The sequence below is a fragment of the Pseudophryne corroboree genome (assembly GCF_028390025.1).
Source record: "Pseudophryne corroboree isolate aPseCor3 chromosome 3 unlocalized genomic scaffold, aPseCor3.hap2 SUPER_3_unloc_28, whole genome shotgun sequence".
NCBI classification, from domain to species: domain Eukaryota; kingdom Metazoa; phylum Chordata; class Amphibia; order Anura; family Myobatrachidae; genus Pseudophryne; species Pseudophryne corroboree.
Window position 1 is genome coordinate 742,541 of NW_026967517.1, and position 27,362 is coordinate 769,902.

At 47.6% G+C, this 27,362-nt stretch overlaps 3 protein-coding genes across 4 annotated transcripts in view; all 3 read right to left on the reverse strand.

Annotated features, from left to right (window-relative positions):
- The window catches only part of LOC134983892 (oocyte zinc finger protein XlCOF22-like), a 630,483-nt gene that overhangs the window by 569,573 nt on the left and 33,548 nt on the right, over nucleotides 1-27,362 (reverse strand). The window lies entirely within an intron of this gene.
- Nucleotides 741-2,062, reverse strand: LOC134983896 (oocyte zinc finger protein XlCOF6.1-like; the record flags this gene model as incomplete). Its single annotated transcript, XM_063949506.1, has 1 exon — nucleotides 741-2,062. A coding segment is annotated over one exon (1,230 nt), but the record flags the coding sequence as incomplete, so codon positions are not given.
- On the reverse strand, nucleotides 2,001-25,734 carry LOC134983895 (oocyte zinc finger protein XlCOF6.1-like). 2 transcript variants are annotated; one of them, XM_063949505.1, is made up of 3 exons: nucleotides 25,646-25,734; nucleotides 12,952-13,001; nucleotides 2,001-3,708 (listed from the first exon to the last, which is right to left on the reverse strand). In XM_063949505.1, exon 3 carries the CDS (start codon nucleotides 3,668-3,670, stop codon nucleotides 2,378-2,380), a length of 1,293 nt encoding a protein of 430 aa, XP_063805575.1. In that variant the 5' UTR covers nucleotides 3,671-3,708; nucleotides 12,952-13,001; nucleotides 25,646-25,734; the 3' UTR covers nucleotides 2,001-2,377. The 2 variants fall into 2 exon arrangements, with proteins under 2 accessions (XP_063805575.1, XP_063805574.1); XM_063949504.1 differs by having other exon boundaries at nucleotides 2,001-3,711.

Here is a 27,362-nt window from a genome sequence, read left to right on the forward strand (position 1 = left end):
AGAAAATGGCTTCTCACCTGTGTGACTTCTGTGATGTATAACAAGATCTGATTTCTGTGCAAAACCTTTCCCACATTCAGAACATGGAAATGGCTTCTCACCTGTGTGACTTCTGTGATGTAGAACAAGATCTGATTTCTGTGCAAAACATTTCCCACACTCAGAACATGGAAATGGCTTCTCACCTGTGTGACTTCTGTGATGTAGAACAAGATCTGATTTCTGTGCAAAACATTTCCCACACTCCGAGCAAGAAAATGGCTTCTCACCTGTGTGACTTCTCTGATGTATAAGAAGGTGGGATTTCCAGGTAAAACTTCCCGCACTCACAGCAAGAAAATAGCTTCTCACGTGTGTGGGTTCCCTGAAGTATAACAAGATCTGATTTCCGTGCAAAACATTTCCCACTCAGAACATGGAAATGCTTTCTCACCTGTGTGACTTATCTGATGTATAACAAGAGCTGATTTATTTCTCAGAGTATAGAAATGGCCTCTCACCTGTGTGAGTTCGCTGATGTCTAACAACATGTAATTTTTGTGTAAAACATTTTCCGCACTCGGAGCAAGAAAATGGTTTCTCACCTGTGTGACTTTGCTGATGTCTAACAAGATGTGATTTCTGTGCAAAATATTTCCCACACTCAGAACATGGAAATGTATTCTCACCTGTGTGACTTTGCTGATGTGTAACAAGATGTGATTTCTGTGCAAAACATTTCCCACACTCAGAACATGGAAATGGCTTCTCACCTGTGTGACTTTGCTGATGTGCAACAAGATGTGATTTCTGTGCAAAACATTTCCCACACTCAGAACAAGGAAATGCCTTCTCACCTGTGTCTTTGCTGATGTGTAACAAGATGTGATTTCTGTGCAAAACATTTCCCACACTCAGAACATGGAAATGACTTCTCACCTGTGTGACTTTGCTGATGTGTAACAAGATGTGATTTCTGTGTAAAACATTTCCCACACTCCGAGCAAGAAAATGGTTTCTCACCTGTGTGACTTCTCTGATGTATAAGAAGGTGGGATTTCCAGGTAAAACTTTTCCCGCACTCACAGCAAGAAAATAGCTTCTCACCTGTGTGACTTCTCTGATGTGCAGCAAGATGTGATTTTTGTGTAAAACATTTCCCACACTCTGAGCAAGAAAATGGTTTCTCACCTGTGTGGCTTCTGTGATGTCTAACAAGATGTAATTTGTGTGCAAAACATTTCCCACACTCAGAACATGGAAATGGCTTTTCACCTGTGTGACTTCTCTGATGTATAACAAGGTGCGATTTACAGGTAAAACTTTTCTCGCACTCAGAGCAAGAAAATGGCTTCTCATCTGTGTGACTTCTGTGATGTAGAACAAGATCTGATTTCTGTGCAAAACATTTCCCACACTCAGAACATGGAAATGGCTTCTCACCTGTGTGACTTCTGTGATGTATAACAAGATGTGATTTCCGTGTAAAACATTTCCCACACTCAGAACATGGAAATGGCTTCTCACCTGTGTGACTTTGCTGATGTGTAACAAGATGTGATTTCTGTGCAAAACATTTCCCACACTCAGAACATGGAAATGACTTCTCACCTGTGTGACTTTGCTGATGTGTAACAAGATGTGATTTCTGTGTAAAACATTTCCCACACTCCGAGCAAGAAAATGGTTTCTCACCTGTGTGACTTCTCTGATGTATAAGAAGGTGGGATTTCCAGGTAAAACTTTTCCCGCACTCACAGCAAGAAAATAGCTTCTCACCTGTGTGACTTCTCCGATGTTCAGCAAGATGTGATTTTTGTGTAAAACATTTCCCGCACTCCGAGCAAGAAAATGGTTTCTCACCTGTGTGGCTTCTGTGATGTCTAACAAGATCTGATTTCTGTGCAAAACCTTTCCCACATTCAGAACATGGAAATGGCTTCTCACCTGTGTGACTTCTGTGATGTAGAACAAGATCTGATTTCTGTGCAAAACATTTCCCACTCAGAACATGGAAATGGCTTCTCACCTGTGTGACTTCTGTGATGTAGAACAAGATCTGATTTCTGTGCAAAACATTTCCCACTCAGAACATGGAAATGGCTTCTCACCTGTGTGACTTCTGTGATGTAGAACAAGATCTGATTTCTGTGCAAAACATTTCCCACACTCCGAGCAAGAAAATGGCTTCTCACCTGTGTGACTTCTCTGATGTATAAGAAGGTGGGATTTCCAGGTAAAACTTTTCCCGCACTCACAGCAAGAAAATAGCTTCTCACGTGTGTGGGTTCCCTGAAGTATAACAAGATCTGATTTCCGTGCAAAACATTTCCCACACTCAGAACATGGAAATGCTTTCTCACCTGTGTGACTTATCTGATGTATAACAAGAGCTGATTTATTTCTCAGAGTATAGAAATGGCCTCTCACCTGTGTGAGTTCGCTGATGTCTAACAAGATGTAATTTTTGTGTAAAACATTTTCCGCACTCGGAGCAAGAAAATGGTTTCTCACCTGTGTGACTTTGCTGATGTGTAACAAGATGTGATTTCTGTGCAAAACATTTCCCACACTCAGAACATGGAAATGACTTCTCACCTGTGTGACTTTGCTGATGTGTAACAAGATGTGATTTCTGTGTAAAACATTTCCCACACTCCGAGCAAGAAAATGGTTTCTCACCTGTGTGACTTCTCTGATGTATAAGAAGGTGGGATTTCCAGGTAAAACTTTTCCCGCACTCACAGCAAGAAAATAGCTTCTCACCTGTGTGACTTCTCTGATGTGCAGCAAGATGTGATTTTTGTGTAAAACATTTCCCACACTCTGAGCAAGAAAATGGTTTCTCACCTGTGTGGCTTCTGTGATGTCTAACAAGATGTAATTTGTGTGCAAAACATTTCCCACACTCAGAACATGGAAATGGCTTTTCACCTGTGTGACTTCTCTGATGTATAACAAGGTGCGATTTACAGGTAAAACTTTTCTCGCACTCAGAGCAAGAAAATGGCTTCTCACCTGTGTGACTTCTGTGATGTAGAACAAGATCTGATTTCTGTGCAAAACATTTCCCACACTCAGAACATGGAAATGGCTTCTCACCTGTGTGACTTCTGTGATGTAGAACAAGATCTGATTTCTGTGCAAAACATTTCCCACACTCAGAACATGGAAATGGCATCTCACCTGTGTGACTTCTGTGATGTATAACAAGATGTGATTTCCGTGTAAAACATTTCCCACACTCAGAACATGGAAATGGCTTCTCACCTGTGTGACTTTGCTGATGTGTAACAAGTTGTGATTTTTGTGTAAAACATTTCCTGCACTCAGAGCAAGAAAATGGCTTCTCACCTGTGTGACTTCTCTGATGTATAACAAGATCTGATTTGCACGTAAAATATTTCCCACACTTTGAGCATATCAGTGGCCTTTCACCTGCCTTACCTATGTGTGGGTTAATAGGCTTTGTGTTCTGTGTAAAATATTTGGCATCTATAGAACAGGGAAACTCTGTATCTACTCTCAGAGCTGTAACAGATGCACCAATATCAGAGTGATCAGGAGAACATTCCCCAGGATCAGGGGGATCAGCTGATAGAGCTGGATGTATAATTGGGGTAATGGGGTTATCTCCTGGAGAATCCGGTCTACTGTCATTATCTTTTATGTCACAATCCGGGGATAACATTAGATGTCCTTCTGAGATATTCCTGCTTGTGTGTCCATCTGCTGGAAATAAAATACATTCTGGAAATGTGAAATTTTCTGTAACAATATTAATCTTGTAAACAATAGAAGATGACTCTCTGGGACAATTAACTGTAAATGTGTGTGTATAATAAAACATAACTTTTAATAAAGGCTTTATAATATTGTGTCTCATACTATCATTGTGTCCACCCTCCTGAGAACACTCACAATAACAAATGTATTATAATAAGACTTAGATATATCTCTCTCTTGTACTGGTAACTAACCATGAAGTATAAATGGAGATGTAGTCACTCGCCAAGTCCTATGTCAGCACCAATGTAAAACAATGGATGGGGAACATATCGTATGAATTGGAGATTCTAGATGAACAATAACATCAGTCATATGAGCTGATGGATCAGAGAAATGTCTCCTAACGTTACTCCTGGAAGCATTGGTAAGGTAGCATTCCTTTATGTGTGTGCTCATACGCTGGTAAGCCTGTACATATGTTACTCACCCTTATATAAGGTATATTCCTACAGCAGAGTAGGTGTGGTACAAGGTACTTTACATGCAATACACCATATAATACCCTGTAATCATCATCATCTGCTAGGTTATAATCTACTTTCTCTTACGTCCTAGAGGATGCTGGGTCCATTTAGTACCATGGGGTATAGATGGGTCCTTTGGGAGCCACTGGCACTTTAAGAGTTTAATAGTGTGGGCTGGCCCCTCCCTCTATGCCCCTCCTACCAGACTCAGTTTAGAAAATGTGCCCAGAGGAGCAGGTCACAGCTAGGGGAGCTCCTAGGAGTTTTCTTAGCTTTTTATTTACCATACTGAGAAAGAGACGCTTTTTGAGACAATCTGTAGTGGGTTTGAAGTATTCAGCTCCCACTACTTCATCTAAAACCCCACCTACATACCCTAAAAAACGTGCACTTGCCCAGATAATGCAAGCTGACACTGATACCGACTCTGATACAGGGGATGGTGATGGGGATATGCAGGGGGGGAGGGGAATGCATCCCTTGCTAAAGGGGTGCAGCTACTGACTGAAGCCATTAGGGATGTTTTGCATATTTCTAAGAAGGTTTCCGTAACAAGAGGAATCTTATATTACAGTAAATAAGAAATCATCGCATACCTTCCCTGCTTCTTAGGTGTTAAACTGCCTGGTTTAGAAAATCCAACGAAAACCCACAGAAAAATATTCCAGATCCCTAAAAGAATTTTCATTGCTTTCCCTTTCCATGAAGAGGATAGGAAGAAGTGGGAAAACCCACCTATAGTAGACGCTTCTGTATCTAGGCTGTCTAAAAAGGTGGTTTTACCTGTCCCTGGTTCAACCGCCTTAAAGGAGCAGGCTGACCGTAATATTAGGACTACGCTCAAATCACTATAGACTGCAACAGGCGTGGCTTTAAGGCCCACTACTGCTTGTGCATGGATTTCTAAAGCCATAGTAAAGTGGTCAGGCATCTTACTAAAGGACTTAGATACTATGGATAGGAGTGACATGGACTTGTTTTTACGTCACATACAGGATTCTGCAAGTTTCATGGTGGAGGCCATGAAGGACATTGGCCTGCTTAATGCAAGGGCTACTTCCATGGCTGTCTCCAAACCCCCTCCAACCTTCTTTAGAGGAGGTCAGGGAAGATCCAAAAAACCTGCACCAACAGGTTACCAGGAAAAGAAACCAGGTTTTGCTTCCTTCAAATCTTCAGCATGCCGTTGGACCTCCCAGCATGGAGATCAGGCAGGTGGGAGCGAGCCTAAAAGATTTCAGTGACATCTGGGCGTCATCATGCTTAGACCCCTGGGTAAAAGATATTGTTGCCATGGGGTACAGACTAGAGTTTCAGCAACTCTCACCTCACAGATTCTTCAAATCAGGCTTACCAGCTTCGCTGACAGAAAGTGCTATCCTACAGTAAGCCATTAAAAAATTGGTACGAACAAATGTCATTGTTCCAGTTCCACCTTACCCAAAAACCAAGGGTTTTTACTCAAACCTGTTTGTGGTACCAAAACCGGATGGTTCGGTAAAGCCTATATTGAACCTGAAGTAATTGAACCCCTACTTGAGGGTTTTCCAATTCAAGATGGAGTCTCTGAGAGTGGTGAGCTCAGGTCTGGAGGAGGGGGAAATCCTAGTATCCCTGGATATCAAGGATGCGTACCTTCACATTTCGCTCTGGCCGCCTCACCAGGCCTATGTACGGTTTGCATTACAGGACTGTCACTTTCAGTTCCAGACGTTGCCATTTGGACTCTCCACAGCACCGAGAGTGTTCACCAAGGTCATGGCGGAGATGATGCTACTCCTACGCAAACAGGGAGTGAACATAATTCCATATCTGGACGTTCTGCTGATAAAGGCATCTTCCAAGGAGAAGCTGTTGCAGAGTATTGCACTCTTAACTCAACTACTCTGGGATCATGGGTGGATCCTGAACCTTCCAAAGTCACATTTGGAACTGACAAGGAGACTGCCCTTCCTGGGGATGATGCACACCAGTGCCTGCAGAAATGTACTGGTGTCTGAACTGTTATGCACACCAGTGCCTGCAGGAATGTGCTGGTGTCTGAACTGTTATGCACACCAGTGCCTGCAGGAATGTACTGGTGTCTGAACGGAGAGGGATGCAAAACAAATGAACTCACAGACAGACTGGGAAATATGACATTACGTACACAGAAGGTGATAGGGTAACAAAATAAACACAAAGTGAACAGAGAAGCCCAGAGGCTAAGAAACTGGGTGTCTCCCTAGTATTAGGAATGCTCAGATGGAAAAAGCAAGATGTTGTGTTTTAATACGTAGAGAACCCGAAATGCTGTTGCTAAGGGCAACAGCAAAACCCTAAAGGGTTACCAACAGGTGTGGCAGTAAACTCCTTGGTCAGAGATGGAATAATAGACACAAGGAGAGTCTACACAATCCTAATCCTCACTTGCAGAGCACAGGTTCAGCTTACTGCCACTAAACTAACACCTGAACACCTTGCACAGTGAGAAAGGATTTTGGCAGGCAAGTCTGAGAATACAGCCGCAAACTTGCTAAGTTCACAGAGTAGCAAAAGAACCCCAGCAAGTTAAACGACTGACTCCAGTCTTACTGCTAGGTCTGGATTGGCAGAGTGTAGTACCAAATCCCCAGGCCTATTTGCAGTAAGCAACAACAAATACAAAGCTACACAGTACTGGCTAACTTTCAGGAACTGACTAACCAACAAAGATTCAGCAGCATCTGCTTAACCTGAGAAGAGGGTTTATAAAGCAGGTGCTGTCCACGCCCCACTCAGACCTCACAGACTGTGAGCACAAAAACCAGCACCGGATCCCCTGCCGTGCACAGAGCCTGTACCCACTGCACAGCAAAAGACCCGAACCGGAGTATCAGCTGCGCTCAGGTTACCCTGCTAGCACTTGTCTCCCGGTTGCCATGACGACGTGGCAGCACAGGGCAGGAGACCCTAACAGTACCCCCCCTCTGACGAGGGGTCAAAGAACCCCTACCACCGGGTTTATCAGGGAACTGCGAGAAGAAAGAGTGTATCTTTCTGGGGGCATGAAGATCACAACTGCGCACCCACGACCGCTCCTCCGGGCCATACCCCTTCCAGTGCACCAAAAATGACAGCCGACCCCGAACCATCTTGGAATCAAGAATCCTTTCAACAACAAACTCCCTCTGGCCACGTATCAGAAGAGGGGAAGGTCTTCCACTGGAAGAAGGATTACTAATCGCCCGTTTTAAAAGGGAACAATGAAATGTTTTATTGATACCCAAAGAACGGGGCAGATCTAACTGAAATGCCACCGGATTGATAACCCTGGTGATCTTATAAGGGCCGATGAACCGGGGGCCTAACTTATGAGATGGCTGTCTCAACTTCAAATTCTTGGTAGACAACCAGACGAAGTCTCCTAATTTGAAGCTGCAGGGTCTTTTCCGCTTATCAAAAACCCTTTTGGTCACTAATGATACAGACACAAGGGCTTTCTTCACTTTCCTCCAAATACCTCTAAGAACCGAAACCACAGAGGAACCACCAGGCGTGGAGTCCAGGGGGTCAAAAGAATTGGCCTTAGGATGATGCCCATACACACAAAGGAAGGGAGAGATCCCTGTAGCAGAGTTAGCCGCGTTGTTATAGGCAAACTCCGCCATGGACAGATGAGCAACCCAGTCAGTCTGACACTTGGAGACATAACACCTAAGGAACTGCTCCAAGGACTGGTTCACCCTTTCAGTCTGCCCATTAGACTGCCGATGGTAGCCTGACGACAAGCTGACAGAAATCTGGAGATTGGAACAAAATGCCCTCCAGAATTTGGCCACAAACTGGGATCCGCGGTCAGAGACCACATCAAGTGGCAACCCGTGGAGACGCACAACATGCAGCATAAATAATTCAGACAGGTGTCTGGCCGATGGCAGCCCAACCAGTGGAACGAAGTGCGCCATCTTCGAAAACCTGTCAACGACAACCCAGATGGCTGTCATCCCCGAGGATTTGGGCAAGTCCACCACAAAATCCATTGAAATGTGGGTCCATGGCTTAGATGGAATAGAGAGTGGATGTAATGGGCCAACAGGAACCCCTCTAGGAGTCTTATTTCGGGCACAGATGTCACATGCCCGAACCCACTGATCCACATCCCTAGCCACCGAGGGCCACCACACCGCCCTAGATAGCAACTCCCGAGTTCTGGCAATACCCGAGTGACCTGCCGACTTCTTGGCATGGAATTCCAGGAACACTCGCTGTCTTAACCTAGGAGGCACAAACAAAAGACCTACCGTAAGGTCTGGAGGAGCCTGCTCCAGTGCTCTAAGGACTAATGACAAGAGGTCCTGGGTAATGCCCACTTTAATACATGATGGGGACACAATGGGCAACGGCTCCTCGGTGGTCTCCTGGATTGGAGCAAAACTCCGTGAGAGCGCATTAGCCTTGATGTTTTTTGACCCAGGGCGATATGTTATCAAAAAATTAAAGCAAGCAAAAAACAAAGCCCATCGTGCCTGCCTGGCATTGAGATGCTTCGCTGACTATGCCAAATATGCCAAATTCTTATGGTCGGTGAGAATGAGACCACAAACTTAGCCCCCTCAAGCCAGTGTCTCCACTCCTCGAGTGCATCCTTAATAGCCAACAATTCACGGTTACCCACGTCATAATTCATCTCGGCAGGCGAAAATTTACGGGAAAAGTAAGCACAGGGATGAAGGCGATTATCAGACACTCCCATCTGAGAGAGCACTGCCCCAATACCCATCTCAGAGGCATCCACCTCCACCACAAAAGGACGCTCTGGATCTGGGTGTCGCAGCACCTTGGCCGAGACAAATGCCCTTTTGAGACGGGCAAAAGCCGCTTTGGCCTCACAAGACCAGTGAGCAACATCCGCCCCTTTCTTAGTGAGTGCCACCAAGGGCGCCACTATAGACGAAAATCGTCTATAAAAATTTGCAAAGCCCAGGAAATGCTGAAGCGCCTTCAAACTAGTGGGCTGCACCCAATCCAGGACTGCCTGTACCTTGGAACCCTCCATTTGGAAACCTTCTGGGGAGATAATATATCCTAAAAATGCGATTTGCTGAACTTCAAATTCGCACTTCTCCAGCTTCGCCCCAAGCCGGTGGTCTCTGAGTTTCTGGAGGACTAAGCGTACATGCTTCCGATGTTCCTCCAGGGAATGGGAGAAGATTAGGATGTCATCTAAGTATACAACTAAGAATCTATCCAAATATTCCCTGAGCACATCGATCATGAAATCCTGGAAGACTGCCGGGGCATTACAGAGCCCAAAAGGCATCACCAAATATTCATAATGCCCTGAGTGCGTATTAAAGGCAGTCTTCCATTCATCCCCCTCTCTTATTCGGATTAGATTGTACGCACCGCGTAGGTCAATCTTAGAAAAAATGGTGGCAGTACGAAGCTGGTAAAACAAGACCGAAATGAGAGGCAGTGGGTATGAGTTTTTAATCGTGATACGGTTCAATTCCCTGAAGTCGATGCAGGGTCGCAACGAACCGTCCTTTTTACCCACGAAGAAGAACCCCGACCCAACTGGAGACTGTGAAGGTTTGATAAATTCCTTAGCTAAGTTCTCCTGAATGTACTCTACCATAGCCTGAGTCTCAGGACGTGACAGGGAGTACAACCTGCTCTTGGGAAGCTTAGCGTTCGGCAACAAATCAATGGCACAGTCATAGAGGCGATGGGGAGGTAGTACCTCTGCAACTTTTTTGGAGAACACGTCCGCAAAATCTGCATAACACCCTGGCAATCCTGGCAAACTTAGCTGCGAGAGCCTGACTGGAAGGCTCAAGCAACTCCTGAAACAATCAGTACCCCAACTAAGAATCTCCCCAGAGACCCAGTCAAATTGAGGATTGTGGGCCCTTAACCAGGGTAACCCCAACACCAATGGGGCAAAAGTAAAGACAGTCACATAAAAGGACAATTTTTCAGAGTGTGTGGCTCCAATAAACAAAGAAATCTGGCTAGTGCAAGAGGTAATTTTACCCTGGGATAATGGTTCCCCGTTTAACCCACAAATCTCAATTTCCGATGCCAAGGGTACTAAGGGAACAGAGTGTTTCAGGGCGAATTGGCGGTCCATAAAAACCCCGTTGGCCCCACTGTCCACAAAGGCCTCAGTCTTGACAGTTTGACCGAGGATCTTCAAGGTCACCGGTATGATAAAAGTCTTCTTGGGAAATTCTGACTTCTGGCCTGACAGGATATTTCCCATCACCCTCAGGCCCTGAAGTTTGCCGGCTTTTCTGGGCATACTACCACATGACCTCTATTCCCACAGTACAAACACAACCCCTGCTGTCTCCTCCGCGTCTTCTCACGCGAGGAGAGGCGGGTAGCCCCAATCTGCATAGGCTCCTTGTAAAATTCCTCAGAGTCTGAGGTTCCCTTGGGAAAGAAGGAAACCTCGGTCTCCCTTTCAAGCCTACGCTCTCTCAGCCGTCTATCCACCCGGATGGATAACTGCATGAGCTGATCCAAGCTATCAGGCAAGGGATATTGTACCAGTTGGTCTTTTATCTGGTTAGAAAGACCTCTTCGGTACTGGTGTCTCAGGGCTGGGTCATTCCACTGGGTATCATGGGCCAACCTCCGAAACTCCGTACAGTAAACCTCAACTGGCCTTCGCCCTTGCTTAAGGATCGAAATCTGAGCCTCGGCTGAGGCCGTCTTGTCAGGGTCATCATACAACATGCCCAGTGCCGTAAAAAAAGCATCAACACTTTTAAGCGACGGACAGTCAGGCTGCAACCCATATGCCCAGACCTGTGGGTCTCCTTGTAGCAAGGAAATCACTATGCCCACCCGCTGAATCTCCGACCCAGAAGACTGGGGCCTAAGCTGGAAATATAGCTTGCAGCTCTCCTTGAAACAAAAGAACTGCAAGCGATCTCCAGAAAAACGATCCAGAAGATTTACTTTCGGCTCCTTAACCCCTGAAGGTGCTGCTACTGCGGGAGCTCCGCCAGCGGCCTGGGAGGTGTGCATTTTAATGGACAAATCATTAAATTGTCGAGTCAGGACCTGCACCTGATCGACCACCTGTTGCAACGTATTTTGAGGGGTATGCTCCATATTCCCACAAAATTTCAACAGGAGTATTAGGCTGCTGAATATGTTATGCACACCAGTGCCTGCAGGAATGTACTGGTGTCTGAACTGTTATGCACACCAGTGCCTGCAGGAATGTACTGGTATCTGAATGGAGAGGGATGCAAAACAAATGAACTCACAGACAGACTGGGAAATATGACATTACGTACACAGAAGGTGATAGGGTAACAAAATAAACACAAAGTGAACAGAGAAGCCCAGAGGCTAAGAAACTGGGTGTCTCCCTAGTATTAGGAATGCTCAGATGGAAAAAGCAAGATGTTGTGTTTTAATACGTAGAGAACCCGAAATGCTGTTGCTAAGGGCAACAGCAAAACCCTAAAGGGTTACCAACGGGTGTGGCAGTAAACTCCTTGGTCAGAGATGGAATAATAGACACAAGGAGAGTCTCCACAATCCTAATCCTCACTTGCAGTGCACAGGTTCAGCTTACTGCCACTAAACTAACACCTGAACACCTTGCACAGTGAGAAAGGATTTTGGCAGGCAAGTCTGAGAATACAGCCGCAAACTTGCTAAGTTCACAGAGTAGCAAAAGAACCCCAGCAAGTTAAACGACTGACTCCAGTCTTACTGCTAGGTCTGGATTGGCAGATTGTAGTACCAATTCCCCAGGCCTATTTGCAGTAAGCAACAACAAATACAAAGCTACACAGTACTGGCTAACTTTCAGGAACTGACTAACCAACAAAGATTCAGCAGCATCTGCTTAACCTGAGAAGAGGGTTTATAAAGCAGGTGCTGTCCACGCCCCACTCAGACCTCACAGACTGTGAGCACAAAAACCAGCACCGGATCCCCTGCCGTGCACAGAGCCTGTACCCACTGCACAGCAAAAGACCCGAACCGGAGTATCAGCTGCGCTCAGGTTACTCCGCTAGCACTTGTCTCCCGGTTGCCATGACGACGTGGCAGCACAGGGCAGGAGACCCTAACAGTTAGATACTTTGGCCTCTGAGGACTTCAAGTTTGGTCAATCAGTTCTGCAGGAACCTCAGCACTCTCCCTCCTGTACTGGGAGCTTTGGTACATCCCCATAGTACTAAATGGACCCCAGCATCCTCTAGGACGTAAGAGAAAATAGGATTTTAATTACCTACCGGTAAATCCTTTTCTCGTAGTCCGTACAGGATGCTGGGCACCCGCCCTGTGCTTCGTATTACTGCATTGTTACTTGGTTCAGTATTGTTAGTTCAGCCGTTGCTGAACTGTTCTAAGTTGGTTAGTTTGGCTTTCCTTTTTGTTATGTGTGAGCTGGTGTGAATCTCACCATCTGTGTATTTCCTTCTCTCAAAGTATGTCCGTCTCCTTGGGCACAGTTTCTAGACCGAGTCTGGTAGGAGGGGCATAGAGGGAGGGGCCAGCCCACACTATTAAACTCAAAGTGCCAGTGGCTCCCAAATGACCCGTCTATACCCCATGGTACTAAATGGACCCCAGCATCCTCTACGGACTACGAGAAAAGGATTTACCAGTAGGTAATTAAAATCCTATTTTGACATCCCCATCATCAGTGTCTTACCTCTATATTCTCAATAGTAATAAGGATGATGTGTGTACAGTAAGTATGATAATAGGATTTTAATATACCTACCGGTAATCCTTTTCTCGTAGTCCGTAGAGGATGCTGGGGTCCATTCAGTACTGAGGAAGATAGATGTATATAGCTTAAGCATGTCAGCCATTTTGTTAAGTAGCAGCCATGATGTAGTGAAGTAGAAGTATGCTTTGCTGAGTTAATCAGAATAATGCTGACATTTCATAGTTAGTACATTCTATGCGAAGCAAGGTCGTAGCTATAATTCTTGAAAACATGTTATTAGACAGTCTCTGTGTGTTTAGATTTCTCTGAAGGACACATAGGGGATGTCAGCCTGAGAGGAGTTGAGGAGAGATGCATTATTGTTTTGAAATATGACGTGTATCAAGTGTTCATGCAAGTAGCTTTTTCTCTATATAATGTCATGCTATATAAAGTGAAGGCAGTCTCATTTTAACGGACATAACTACGTGTGGTGTCAGTTTCCTGGGATTCCCAATCGATTGGTAAACAAAGGGTAACAACAGACAATTGAAGGAGATTGATAAAAGGAGGATTATATCCAACAGTACCATGGGGTATAGACGGGTCCGCAGGAGCCTTCGGCACTTTAAGACTTTTTCACAGTGTGAACTGGCTCCCCCCTCTATGCCCCTCCTCCAGACCTCAGTATAGGAACTATGCCCCTAGGAGACGGACAAAGTTCGAGAGAAGGATTAACATTAAGCCAGTGACGAGATTCACACCAGCTCACACCGTTCAACCATGCCGCACAACATGGCATTCAACTCAACCCATGCAAACGAGCATGAACGACTTTTCAGCAACCGCTGAAGAGCAACTTAACATATAAAACTTGTGTAAGAAGAAAAAATATAATGCAGGAAAAAGAAAGCACTGGGCGGACGCTCAGCATCCTCTACGGACTACGAGAAAAGGATTTACTGGTAGGTATATTAAAATCCTATTTTCTCTTATGTCCTAGAGGATCCTGGGGTCCATGTAGATGTACCAAAGCTCCCAGTATGGGAGGGAGAGCGTGGAGGCTCCTGCCGAACTGACTGACCAAATTAATCATCATCAGCCAAGGTGTCAAACTTGTAAAACTTAGCAAACGTGTTTGTACCTGACCAAGTAGCTGCTTGGCAAATCTGTAAGGCCGAGACACCCCGGGCAGCCGCCCAGGAAGAACCCACTTTCCTCATAGAGTGGGCATTTACCGAACTCTGTATCGGACATCGTGCCGTGGAATGAGCATGCTGAATCGTACATCTGATCCAGCGTGCAATTGTCTGCTTAGAAGCAGGACACCCAATCTTATTGGGATCAAACAGGATAAACAAAGCTTCTGTTTTCCTTATACGAGGTGTTCTCGTGACATAAGTCTTCAAAGCTTTGGCGACATCCAAGGACTATGAAATAGCGGAGGTGTCAGAAGCCACTGGCACCACAACAGGCTGGTTCATATGGAAAGAAGATACAACCTTCAGAAGAAATTGCTGTCGCGTTCTTAGTTCAGCCCTATCTTCATGAAAGATCAAACAAGGCCTTGCGGATGCCAAGGCCACCCGCCTGAACACTTTCCAAGAGAGAAACTTTAACTCCACCTCTTTCAGAGGTTCAAACCAATCCGATTTAAGGAACTGCAACCCCATGTTAAGATCCCATGGTGCCGCAGGAGGCACAAATGGTGGTTGGATGCGCAGAACTCCCTTCATGAACATCTGAACCCCAGGAAGGGAAGCCAACTGTTCCGGAAAGAAAATGGACAAGGACGAAATTCGGACCTTGACGGATCCCAATCTTAAACCTGCATCCCCAACAACCTGTAGAAATAGGAGAATACGTCCTAATTGAAACTCCAACACAGAAGAATTCTTGGATTCAAACCAAGATACATATTTTCTCCAAATACAATGCTAATGTCTAGACGTTACTCCTTTCCCGGCCTGAATAGGAGTGGGAATGACTTCGTTGTGAATACCCTTTTGGGCTAGGATCTGTCGCTCAACAGCCACGCCATCAAACGTAGCCGCGGTAAGTCTTGATAAACCTACGACCCCTGCTGAAGCAGGTCCTCGCGAAGAGGAAGAGGATCTTCTATCAGTAACTCCTGAAGATCTGGATACCAAGCCCTCCTTGGCCATTCTGGGACAATGAGAATCGCCCGAACCTTTGCTCTTCTTATGATCTTGAGAATTTTCAGAAGTAGTGGAAGTGGAGGGAACACATACACCTACTGGAACTCCCCACGGGTCACCAGTGCAGCCACTGCTATTGCTTGTGGGTCTCTCGACCTGGAACAATATTTCTGAAGCTTCTTGTTGAGACAAGATGCTATCATGTCCACTTGAGGAATGCCCCAACGACTTGCTACCTCTGCAAAGACTTCTTAGTGGAGGCCACATTCTCCTGGATGGAGATCATGTCTGCTGAGAAAGTCTGCTTCACAGTTGTCCACTCCCAGAATGAAGATTGCTGACAGAGCTCATGCATATCTTTCTGTCCAAAGGAGTATTTTTGTCACCTCTGCCATTGCCGCTCCGCTTTTCGTTCCGCCCTGACGGTTTATGTAAGCTACCGCTGTTACATTGTCCGACTGGATCTGTATGGGACGATCTTGAAGAAGATGCGCCGCTTGTAGAAGGCTGTTGTAAACGTCCCTCAACTCCAGAATGTTTATGTGAAGAAGTATTTCTTGACTTGGCCATCTTCCTTGGAAGCTTTCCCCTTGCTTGACTGCTCTCCAACCTTGGAGACTTGCATCCGTGGTCACTAGGATCCAGGCTTGAATCCCGAACCTGCAACCCTCCAGGAGGCGAGAACTTTGTAGCCACTACAGGAGCGAAACTCTGGCTTTCGTTGACAGTATTCTCTGGTGCATGTGTAGATGCGATCCGGACCACTTGTCCAGTAGATCCCACTGGAAAACCCCGGCATGGAATTGGCCATATTGTAGAGCCTCGTAGGCCGCTATCATCTTCCTCAGCAGGCGAATGCACTGATAATCGACACGCGTGCTGGTCTCAAAATTTGTTTGACCATCCTCTGGATCTCCAGAGCCTTTTCCACAGGTAGAAATACTTTCTGTACCTCAGTGTCCAGTATCATTCTCAGAAATCATAACCTTATCGTCGGTTCCAATTGTGATTGTGGAAGGTTTATGATCCAACCGTGCTGTTGAAGCACCGTCAGGGATAGTGCAATGTTTTGCACTAACTTCTCCCTGGATCTCACTTTTATCAGGAGATCGTCCAGGTACGTCCAGGTAAGGAATTATGTTGACTCCTTTCTTGCGATAGAGAACCATCGTCTCCTCCATCACCTTGGTGAATACTGTCGGTGCCGTGGAGAGTTCGAATGGCAATGTATGGAACTGGTAGTTTCAGTCCTGAACCGCAAATCTCAGATATGTGAATAAACATCTTTGATGTCCACAGACACCATAACTTCCATCTCCTTCAGACTGGCGATTACTGCTCTCAGGGACTCCATCTTGAATTTGAACCTTTTTAGATAAAGGTTCAGCGATTTTAGGTTTAAAATCGGTCTGACCGAACCATCCGGCTTCAGCACCACAAACAGGCTTGAATAAAATCCTTTTTCCTGTTGTAGCCCAGGAACGAAGGTAATTTATTTTTCCTGACATACTTTCTATATTGCTTCCAGTAAATTCCTTCTGTCTTGAAGAGAAACTGGTAAGGCTGATTTGAAAAATCGGCATGGGGGAGATCTTTAAACTCTAGCTTGTAACCTTGGGATACTATTTGTAGTATCCAAGGACGCAGATCTGATTGTACCCAGATCTGGCTGAAGAGTTGTAGGTGTGCCCCCACTTGATCGGACTCCCATAGGGGTTCCTCAGTGCCATGCTGTGGTTTTAGCAGGAGCAGCGTCTGACTTCTGCTCCTGCTATCCTGATGCTGTTGTAGGTTTCCTACCTCTTCCCCACCCACTTCTTGTGAAGAAGGGGGTTCCTTTGGCTTTTTTTGCGTTTGTTAGGCCGAAAGGACTGTATTGTATGCGAATGATATGCTTTCTTTGCAGGTGCCGCTGCATAAGGAAGAAATGCTGATTTACCTGAGGTAGTCGTCAAAATTATGGCATCCAGCTGGTCCCCAAATAGCGTCTCACCTTTGTAGGGGAGCGCTACAGTATTCCATTTTGATTCTGCATCTGCATTCCACTGGCAAATCCACAGTGCTCTGCCAGCTGAAACCGCTATGCAGACTCCTTTATATGACCGAGAGTTAAGACCATTTCATCTTAATCAACTGTGTCTATATTTGCAAACAAGTTGTCTGACCATTTTAGAATAGCGTTACCTACCCATGCACAAGCAATGGTGGGCCTGAGTAACGTTCCGGTAGCCACCACCAGACTTTCCTTCAGGCCGAGCTGTCCACCATCATGCGGAGAACTTTGGGGCATCAGAAGCGGGCTTCTGGCCCTGGGAGCCTTCGGGAGCAGGCTTCTTGCCTTTAGCACGACCATCTTTGAAGAAGGTGTTCGAAGGACTGCGACGCGGCGGGCATGAAGGGCATCTTCATAGCTAGTGCAGCTGAGGGGAGAAAAGGATACTTACCCGCCGTAGCCATGGCAATCCACGCGTCTAGCACCTCCCCAAAGAGAGCTTGGCCCTTATATGGCAGGCTCTCCACACTCATCCTGGATTCCACGTACAAAGACCAGTTGCATAGCCAGAGACCCCTGCAAGCCGAGACGGATATGGAGGAGATCCCCGCAGCCATGGAGCAATGGAGTCCACCTGGAAACCTGCAGAATCCTGAATATTACGTAAAAATAAATCAACGTCACCTTTATCCAGCGTAGTCGATTCCTCCTGCAGAGCGATCGACCATCTGGCAATAGCTTTTGCAATCCAAGCACAGGCTATAGTAGGCCGCAGTATAGCCCCTGAAGCCGTGTAAATGGATTTCAGCGTAGCATCCACCTTGCGGTCTGCCGGGTCCTTCAATGCGGTAGCCCCCGGGATCGGTAATACCAGCTGTTTTGACAGCCTGGAGACAGAGGCGTCCACAATCGGCGGAGACTCCCACCTTTTTCTATCCTCCTCTGGGAAGGTAAAAGCAACCAAGACCCTCTTAGGGATCTTAAACTTTTTCTCCGGATTTTCCCAGGCTTTCTCAAAGATAGTGTTTAATTCTTTAGACGCTGGGAAAGTGAGGGGGGGCTTTTTACTGTCCGTGAAAAAGGCCTCCTCAACCTGCTCAGGCGTTGTGTCAGTAATGTGCAACACCTCCCTCACAGCATCGATCATTAATTGCACCCCCTTAGCAAGTGATGCCGTTCCCCGTGACATATCCCCATCACCGCCCGCTGTGTCAGAATCAGTGTCCGTGTCATCCTGCAAGTGCACGTTTGTGAGAATGTACCACGGGGGACCCCGAGGAGGCAGCATCAGACCATACAACCATAGAAGATTGCAGCACTTGAGTTGCCTGTTCAGTTCTAGCAACCCTGTCAGAAATCTGAGAAATAGTCCTCCTGAGAGAGACTAACCATTCCGGCTCTCTAACTGGAATCTGCGCTATAACAGTGCAATCCTGATTACATGGAATGGAGTCTTCCTGGAAAGACAAATCCTCTGCAGCATGAAACACTGTCCCTAGACATGTTGTCACACACACACACACACACACACACACACACACACACACACACACACACACACACACACACACCATACCACACCACACAAACACGCAGGTTACTGGGCAGACAGAGTTTCCCCCCCAAGAATGGCAGAGAGACACAGAGATTGGAGTCAACCCACACATGGGGCTATTATAGGTATAGGGAGACCCCACACCAGCGCTGACTGAGTCCCTTAATAGGTGACAGCCTTCCACAGCCTTCCCCTCCCTTCTACACCCCCCTGGTACCGTACAGATTGCTGGAGGTGCTCTGGAGGGACCTGGACATCCGCTGGCAGTGAGCGGCAGGCAGGAAAATGGCGCTGAACGCTGCTGGGTCCGCTCTGAGGAGAAGCTCCACCCCCGCAATGGCGCCGGCTTCTCGCTCTACTTTAGTTACACTGGCCCGAAGGATTTTCTGCTGGCTGAGATCCGCGGACACCAACAGGCTGGACAGGTCAGTGTAGGGTCTGGAGCAGGATCAGGGCGTGCCTCCTAGTGCCGCACCGCAGTACCGCTGAGCAGTTCTGGAGCGGAGCTTTACCCGCAAGCCGCCGTCTTCACACTGACACCCCGCTTGTGAGGGGGGACAGTGACTTACTCGCCAACTTCAGTTCTGTAAGGGGGTGGCGGCTGGCTGCTGGGGCGAGTGGTCCACTGTGGCAGGTCGCGATCGATTACCTCTGGAGCTCAATGTCCCGACAGCGCTCCCCCCCCCTCTCCTCAGTCCCTCGATGCAGGCAGGCTGTCGCCAGCAGCCTCCTGTAAAGAAATAAACTCTAAAAAAAACTTTTTACCAAGGAAGCTCAGGAGATCTCCCCTAGCTGTGACCGGCTCCTCCGGGCACATTTTCTAAACTGAGTCTGGTAGGTGGGGCATAGAGGGAGGAGCCAGCCCACACTATTAAACTCTTAAAGTGCCAATGGCTCCTGGTGGACCAGTCTATACCCCATGGTACTAATATGGACCCCAGCATCCTCTAGGACGTAAGAGAAAACATAGGTACCACACAGTGACATGATGTGAGGGGGAGAGCAGGAGTATAATAGGGGCTGATGGCTCCTGATGTATGAGATACACCAGAGAGTGTGGGGAGGAGACTGGTCAGATATCTGGACTGGTAACACACAGTGACATGATGTGAGGGGGAGAGCAGGAGTATAATTAGGGCTGATGGCTCCTGATGTATGAGATATACCAGAGAGAGTGGAGAGGAGACTGGTCAGATCTCTGGGCTGGTAACACAGTGACATGATGTGAGGGGAGAGCAGGAGTATAATAGGGGCTGATGGCTCCTGATGTATGAGATACACCAGAGTGTGGGGAGGAGACTGGTCATATATCTGGACTGGTAACACACAGTGACATGATGTGAGGAAGAGAGCAGGAGTATAATACTGGCAGATGGCTCCTGATGTATGAGATACACTAGAGAGTGTGGGGAGGAGACTAGTCAGATCTCTGGGCTGGTAACACACAGTGACATGATGTGAGGGGGAGAGCCAGGAGTATAATAGGGGCTGATGGTTCCTGACTCCCCCACTGGGCAGATACATTTCCCTCATTAGTCTATACTGACAGAGGAGGGTGTAGGATAAGAGATTGCTGTAGTGACTGAGCAAGGAGAATATGTGACTCTTTTCTGTAATAATAAGATTTTACTCACCGGTAAATCTATTTCTCGTAGACCGTAGTGGATGCTGGGGACTCCGTAAGGATCATGGGGAATAGCGGCTCCGCAGGAGACTGGGCACAACTAAGAAAGATTTAGGACTACCTGGTGTGCACTGGCTCCTCCCTCTATGACCCTCCTCCAGACCTCAGTTAGGATACCGTGCCCGGAAGAGCTGACACAATAAGGAAAGGATTTGGAATCACGGGTAAGACTCATACCAGCCACACCAATCACACCGTATAACTCGTGATATTATACCCAGTTAACAGTATGAAATATAACTGAGCCTCTCAACAGATGACTCTCAACAATAACCCTTTAGTTAAACAATAACTATATACAAGTATTGCAGACAATCCGCATTTGGGATGGGCGCCCAACATCCACTACGGACTACGAGAAATAGATTTACCGGTGAGTAAAATCTTATTTTCTCTGACGTCCTAAGTGGATGCTGGGGACTCCGTAAGGACCATGGGGATTATACCAAAGCTCCCAAACGGGCGGGAGAGTGTGGATGACTCTGCAGCACCGAATGAGCAAACTCTAGGTCCTCCTCAGCCAGGGTATCAAACTTGTAGAATCTTGCAAATGTGTTTGACCCCGACCAAGTAGCTGCTCGGCAAAGTTGTAAAGCCGAGACCCCTCGGGCAGCCGCCCAAGAAGAGCCCACCTTCCTTGTGGAATGGGCTTTCACTGATCTAGGATGCGGCAGTCCAGCCGCAGAGTGTGCAAGCTGAATCGTGCTACAGATCCAGCGAGCAATAGTCTGCTTTGAAGCAGGAGCACCCAGCTTGTTGGGTGCGTACAGGATAAATAGCGAGTCAGTTTTCCTGACTCCAGCCGTCCTGGAAACATACATTTTCAGGGCCCTGACTACGTCCAGCAACTTGGAATCTTTCAAGTCCTTAGTAGCCGCAGGCACCACAATAGGTTGGTTCAAATGAAAAGCTGATACCACCTTAGGTAGGAATTGGGAACGAGTCCTCAACTCTGCCCTGTCCATATGGAAAATCAGATAAGGGCTTTTACACGACAAAGCCTCCAATTCTGACACACGCCTGGCCGAGGCCAAGGTCAACAGCATGACCACTTTCCACGTGAGATACTTTAGCTCCACGGTTTTAAGTGGCTCAAAACAATGCGACTTTAGTAAATCCAACACAACGTTGAGATCCCAAGGTGCGACAGGAGGCACAAAAGGAGGCTGAACATGCAGCACTCCTTTAACAAAAGTCTGAATTTCAGGCAGTGAAGCCAGTTCTTTTTGGAAGAAAATTGACAGAGCCGAAATCTGGACCTTAATGGAACCCAATTTTAGGCCCATAGTCACCCCCGACTGTAGGAAGTGCAAGAATCGACCTAGCTGAAATTCCTCCGTTGGGGCCTTCCTGGCCTCACACCAAGCAACATATTTCCGCCATATGCGGTGATAATGGTTTGCGGTCACATCCTTCCTGGCTTTGATCAGTATAGGAATGACTTCCTCAGGAATGCCCTTTTCCTTTAGGATCCGGTGTTCAACCGCCATGCCGTCAAACGCAGCCACGGTAAGTCTTGGAACAGACAGGGCCCCTGCTGCAGCAGGTCCTGTCTGAGCGGTAGAGGCCATGGGTCCTCTGATATCATTTCTTGAAGTTCTGTGTACCAAGCTCTTCTTGGCCAATCCGGAACAATGAGTATAGTTCTTACTCTTCTCCTTCTTATTATCCTCAGTACCTTGGGTATGAGAGGAAGAGGAGGGAACACATAAACCGACTGGTACACCCACGGTGTCACTAGAGAGTCCACTGCTATCGCCTGAGGGTCTCTTGACCTGGCGCAATATTTTTCTAGCTTTTTGTTGAGGCGGGACGCCATCATGTCCACCTTGAAGACTTCTGAATGAAGTCCCCACTCTGCCGGGTGGAGGTCGTGCCTGCTGAGGAAGTCTGCTTCCCAGTTGTCCACTCCCGGAATGAACACTGCTGACCGTGCTAACACGTGATTTTCCGCCCATCGGAGAATCCTTGTGGCTTCTGCCATCGCCATCCTGCTTCTCATGCCGCCCTGTCGGTTTACATGGGCGACCGCGGTGATGTTGTCTGACTGGATCAGTACTGGCTGGCTTTGAAGCAGGGGTCTTGCCTGACTTAGGGCATTGTAAATGGCCCTTAGTTCCAGAATATTTATCTGCAGGGAAATCTCCTGGCTTGACCATAGTCCTTGGAAATTTCTTCCCTGTGTGACTGCCCCCAGCCTCGAAGGCTGGCATCCGTGGTCACCAGGACCCAGTCCTGTATGCCGAATCTGCGGCCCTCCAGAAGATGAGCACTCTGCAGCCACCACAGTAGAGACACCCTGGTCCTTGCAGACAGGGTTATCATCCGATGCATCTGAAGATGCAATCCGGACCACTTGTCCAACAGATCCCACTGAAAGATCCTTGCATGGAACCTTCCGAATGGAATTGCTTCGTAAGAAGCTACCATCTTTCCCAGGACTCGCGTGCAGTGGTGCACCGACACCTGTTTTGGTCTTAGGAGGTCTCTGACTAGCGATGACAGCTCCTTGGCCTTCTCCTCCGGGAGAAACACCTTTTTCTGTTCTGTGTCCAGAACCATCCCCAGGAACAATAGACGCGTTGTAGGAACCAGCTGCGACTTTGGAATATTCAGGATCCAGCCGTGCTGTTGCAGCACTTTCCGAGCAAGTGCTACTCCGATCAACAACTGTTCCCTGGACCTCGCCTTTATAAGGAGATCGTCCAAGTACGGGATAATTATAACTCCCTTTTTTCGAAGGAGTATCATCATTTCGGCCATTACCTTGGTAAATACCCTTGGTGCCGTGGACAGACCAAACGGCAACGTCTGGAATTGGTAATGACAGTCCTGTACCACAAATCTGAGGTACTCCTGGTGAGGAGGGTAAATGGGGACATTCAGGTAAGCATCCTAGATGTCCAGTGATACCATGTAATCCCCTTTCTCCAGGCTTGAAATAACCGCCCTGAGCGATTCCATCTTGAACTTGAATCTTTTTATATAAGTGTTCAAGGATTTCAAATTTAAAATAGGTCTGACCGAACCGTCCGGTTTCGGTACCTTGTCGAAGGAGGGGTACCTTGACTATCACCTGCTGAGAATACAGCTTGTGAATTGCCTACAGCACTGCCTCCCTGTCCGAGGGAGTTGTTGGCAAGGCAGATTTGAGGAAACGGCGAGGGGGAGACGTCTCGAATTCCAGCTTGTACCCCTGAGATACCACTTGTAGAATCCAGGGATCCACCCGTGAGCAAGCCCACTGATCGCTGAAGTTCTTGAGACCTGGCTCCGCCTGTGGAGCCCCAGCGTCATGCGGTGGACTTAGAGGAAGCGGGGGAGGACATTTGTTCCTAGGAACTGGCTGTATTTTGCAGCTTTTTCCCTCTACCTCTGCCTCTGGGCAGAAAGGACGCGCCTCTAACCCGCTTGCCTTTCTGGGGCCGAAAGGACTGTACCTGATAATACGGTGCTTTCTTTGGCTGTGAGGGAACATGGGGTAAAAATGCTGACTTCCCAGCTGTTGCCGTGGAAACTAGGTCAGAGAGACCATCCCCAAACAACTCCTCACCCTTGTAAGGCAAAAACTTCCATGTGCCTTCTAGAATCAATATTTTCTGACAGGGAATCTGAACACACAGCTGCAGTACTGCACATCCATGCTGAAGCAATAGCTGGTCTCAGTATAATGCCTGAGTGTGTATAAACAGACTTCAGGATCGCCTCCTGCTTTCTTTCAGCAGGTTCCTTGAGGGCGGCCGTGTCCGGAGACGGCAGTGCCACCTTCTTTGACAGACGTGTGAGCGCCTTATCCACCCTAGGGGATGTCTCCCAACGTAACCTGTCCTCTGGCGGGAAAGGGTACGCCATTAGTAACTTTTTAGAAATTACCAGTTTCTTATCAGGGGAAGCCCACGCTTCTTCACACACTTCATTTAATTCGTCAGATGGGGGAAAAACCACTGGTAGTTTTTTCTCCCCAAACATTATACCCTTTTTTGTGGTACCTGGGGTAACATCAGCAATGTGCAACACATTTTTCATTGAAGTAATCATGCAACGTGTGGCTCTATTGGAATGTACACTACATCGTCGTCGACACTGGAGTCAGTATCCGTGTCGACATCTGTGTCTGCCATCTGAGGTAGCGGGCGTTTTAGAGCCCCTGATGGCTTTTGAGACACCTGGGCAGGCACGAGCTGAGAAGCCGGCTGTCCCACATCTGCTATGTCGTCAAACCTTTTATGTAAGGAGTTCACAAGATCACGTAATTCCTTCCACATGTCCATCCATTCAGGTGTCGGCCCCGCAGGGGGTGACATCACATTTATCGGCACCTGCTCCGCCTCCACCTCCACATAAGCCTCCTCATCAATCATCGACACAGCCGCACCGACACACCGCACACTCACAGGGAATGCTCTGACTGAGGACAGGACCCCACAAAGCCCTTTGGGGAGACAGAGAGAGAGTATGCCAGCACACACCAGAGCGCTATATAATACAGGGATTCACACTACACACAGTGATTTTTCCCCTATAGCTGCTAATATTATACAGATTGCGCCTAAATTTAGTGCCCCCCCTCTCTTTTTTACCCTATGGAGTCTGGAAACTGCAGGGGAGACCTGGGGAGCGATCATTCCAGCGGAGCTGTGAGGGAAAATGGCGCCAGTGTGCTGAGGGAGATAGCCCCGCCCCTTTTCCGGCGGACTTCTCCCGCTTTTTTATATATATTTTTGATAGGGGTTTTTACACATATATAGTCTTAATGACTATATTATGTGTTAATTTGACAAGTAAGGCACTCTTATTGCTGCTCAGGGCGCCCATGCCCCCAGCGCCCTGCACCCTCAGTGACCGGAGTGTGAGGTGTGCATGAGGAGCGATGGCGCACAGCTGCAGTGCTGTGCGCTACCTTAATGAAGACCGAAGTCTTCTGCTGCCGATTTCCAGGAACGTCTTCTTGCTTCTGGCTCTGCAAGGGGGACGGCGGCGCGGCTCCGGGACCGGAAGACCGAGCCTGGGCCTGTGTTCGATCCCTCTGGAGCTAATGGTGTCCAGTAGCCTAGAAGCCCAAGCTAGCTTCTCTCCCCTAAGTCCCTCGTAGCAGTGAGTCTGTTGCCAGCAGATCTCACTGAAAATAAAAAAACTAAAATATACTTTCTTTTCTAGGAGCTCAGGAGAGCCCCTAGTGTGCAACCAGCTCGGCCGGGCACAAAATTCTAACTGAGGTCTGGAGGAGGGTCATAGAGGGAGGAGCCAGTGCACACCAGGTAGTCCTAAATCTTTCTTAGTTGTGCCCAGTCTCCTGCGGAGCTGCTATTCCCCATGGTCCTTACGGAGTCCCCAGCATCCACTTAGGACGTTAGAGAAAAGTGTTTATTACTCACCTGTGCTGATATCTGTAGGGATCTCCTCCTCCTTACACTGCTGATCACCCCTCACATACGTCTCCTCTTCTCCCTCTATATCATCTGTTTTAATATCAGACAGACGTTCTACCTAAAAAAAAAAAAAAAAAAAAAACACAACACTATAATGACATTTGGAGAAAACAGTATAATATCAGTGTATAATACACACAGCTCCTCTACAGATCATATAGTGACAGTCACTTTGGTATATTGGGGAGACCCTAAATCCCACCTACCTGATCCTCCTGTGGGATCCTGTGATTCTCCTCTGTACAATCCTGGGAATACAGAGGACGGGGACATCTCTCTGGGGTATCTCTGTTACTGGGCCCATCTGTAGGAGACACACAGTGACTGAGTACAGTGTATATATGTGATTATCAGGTGATGTGTGTATATAGGGGGCCCCATACCTGCTCTCCCCTGTACAATACATGACAGTCTCCTCTTACCCAGTGATGTGAGGGGCCGGTGATTCTCCATCATCACGTCCTTGTACAGACCCCTGTGTTCCTCTATATACTCCCCCTCCTACATGGAGACATAGACAGTGACATCCTGATACCGTATAGGAACCTGACACACACAGTGATACAGTCATCACCCAGACACGTCCCCTGGTGTTACTGTATAATGTCCCATTCCCAGCAGTCACCTCTCCAGTCATCACCCAGACACATCCCCTGGTGTTACTGTATAATGCCCCATTCCCAGCAGCCACCTCTCCAGTCATCACCCAGACACATCCCCTGGTGTTACTGTATAATGCCCCATTCCCAGCAGTCACCTCTCCAGTCATCACCCAGACACGTCCCCCGGTGTTACTGTATAATGCCCCATTCCCAGCAGTCACCTCTCCAGTCATCACCCAGACACATCCCCTGGTGTTACTGTATAATGTCCCATTCCCAGCAGTCACCTCTCTAGTCATCACCCAGACACATCCCCCGGTGTTACTGTATAATGTCCCATTCCAAGCAGTCACCTCTCCTGTCATCACCCAGACACATCCCCTGGTGTTACTGTATAATGTCCTATTCCCAGCAGTCACCTCTCCAGTCATCACCCAGACACATCCCCTGGTGTTACTGTATAATGCCCCATTCCCGGCAGTCACCTCTCTAGTCATCACCCAGACACTTCCCCTGGTGTTACTGTATAATGTCCCATTCCCAGCAGTCACCTCTCCAGTCATCACCCAGACACATTCCCTGGTGTTACTGTATAATGCCCCATTCCCAGCAGTCACCTCTCCAGTCATCACCCAGACACATTCCCTGGTGTTACTGTATAATGCCCCATTCCCAGCAGTCACCTCTCCAGTCATCACCCAGACACATCCCCTGGTGTTACTGTATAATGCCCCATTCCCAGCAGTCACCTCTCCAGTCATCACCCAGACACATCCCCTGGTGTTACTGTATAATGCCCCATTCCCAGCAGTCACCTCTCCAGTCATCACCCAGACACATCCCCTGGTGTTACTGTATAATGTCCCATTCCCAGCAGTCACCTCTCCAGTCATCACCCAGACACATCCCCTGGTGTTACTGTATAATGCCCCATTCCCAGCAGTCACCTCTCCAGTCATCACCCAGACACATCCCCTGATGTTACAGTATAATGTCGCATTCCCAGCAGTCACCTCTCCAGTCATCACCCAGACACGTCCCCTGATGTTACTGTATAATGC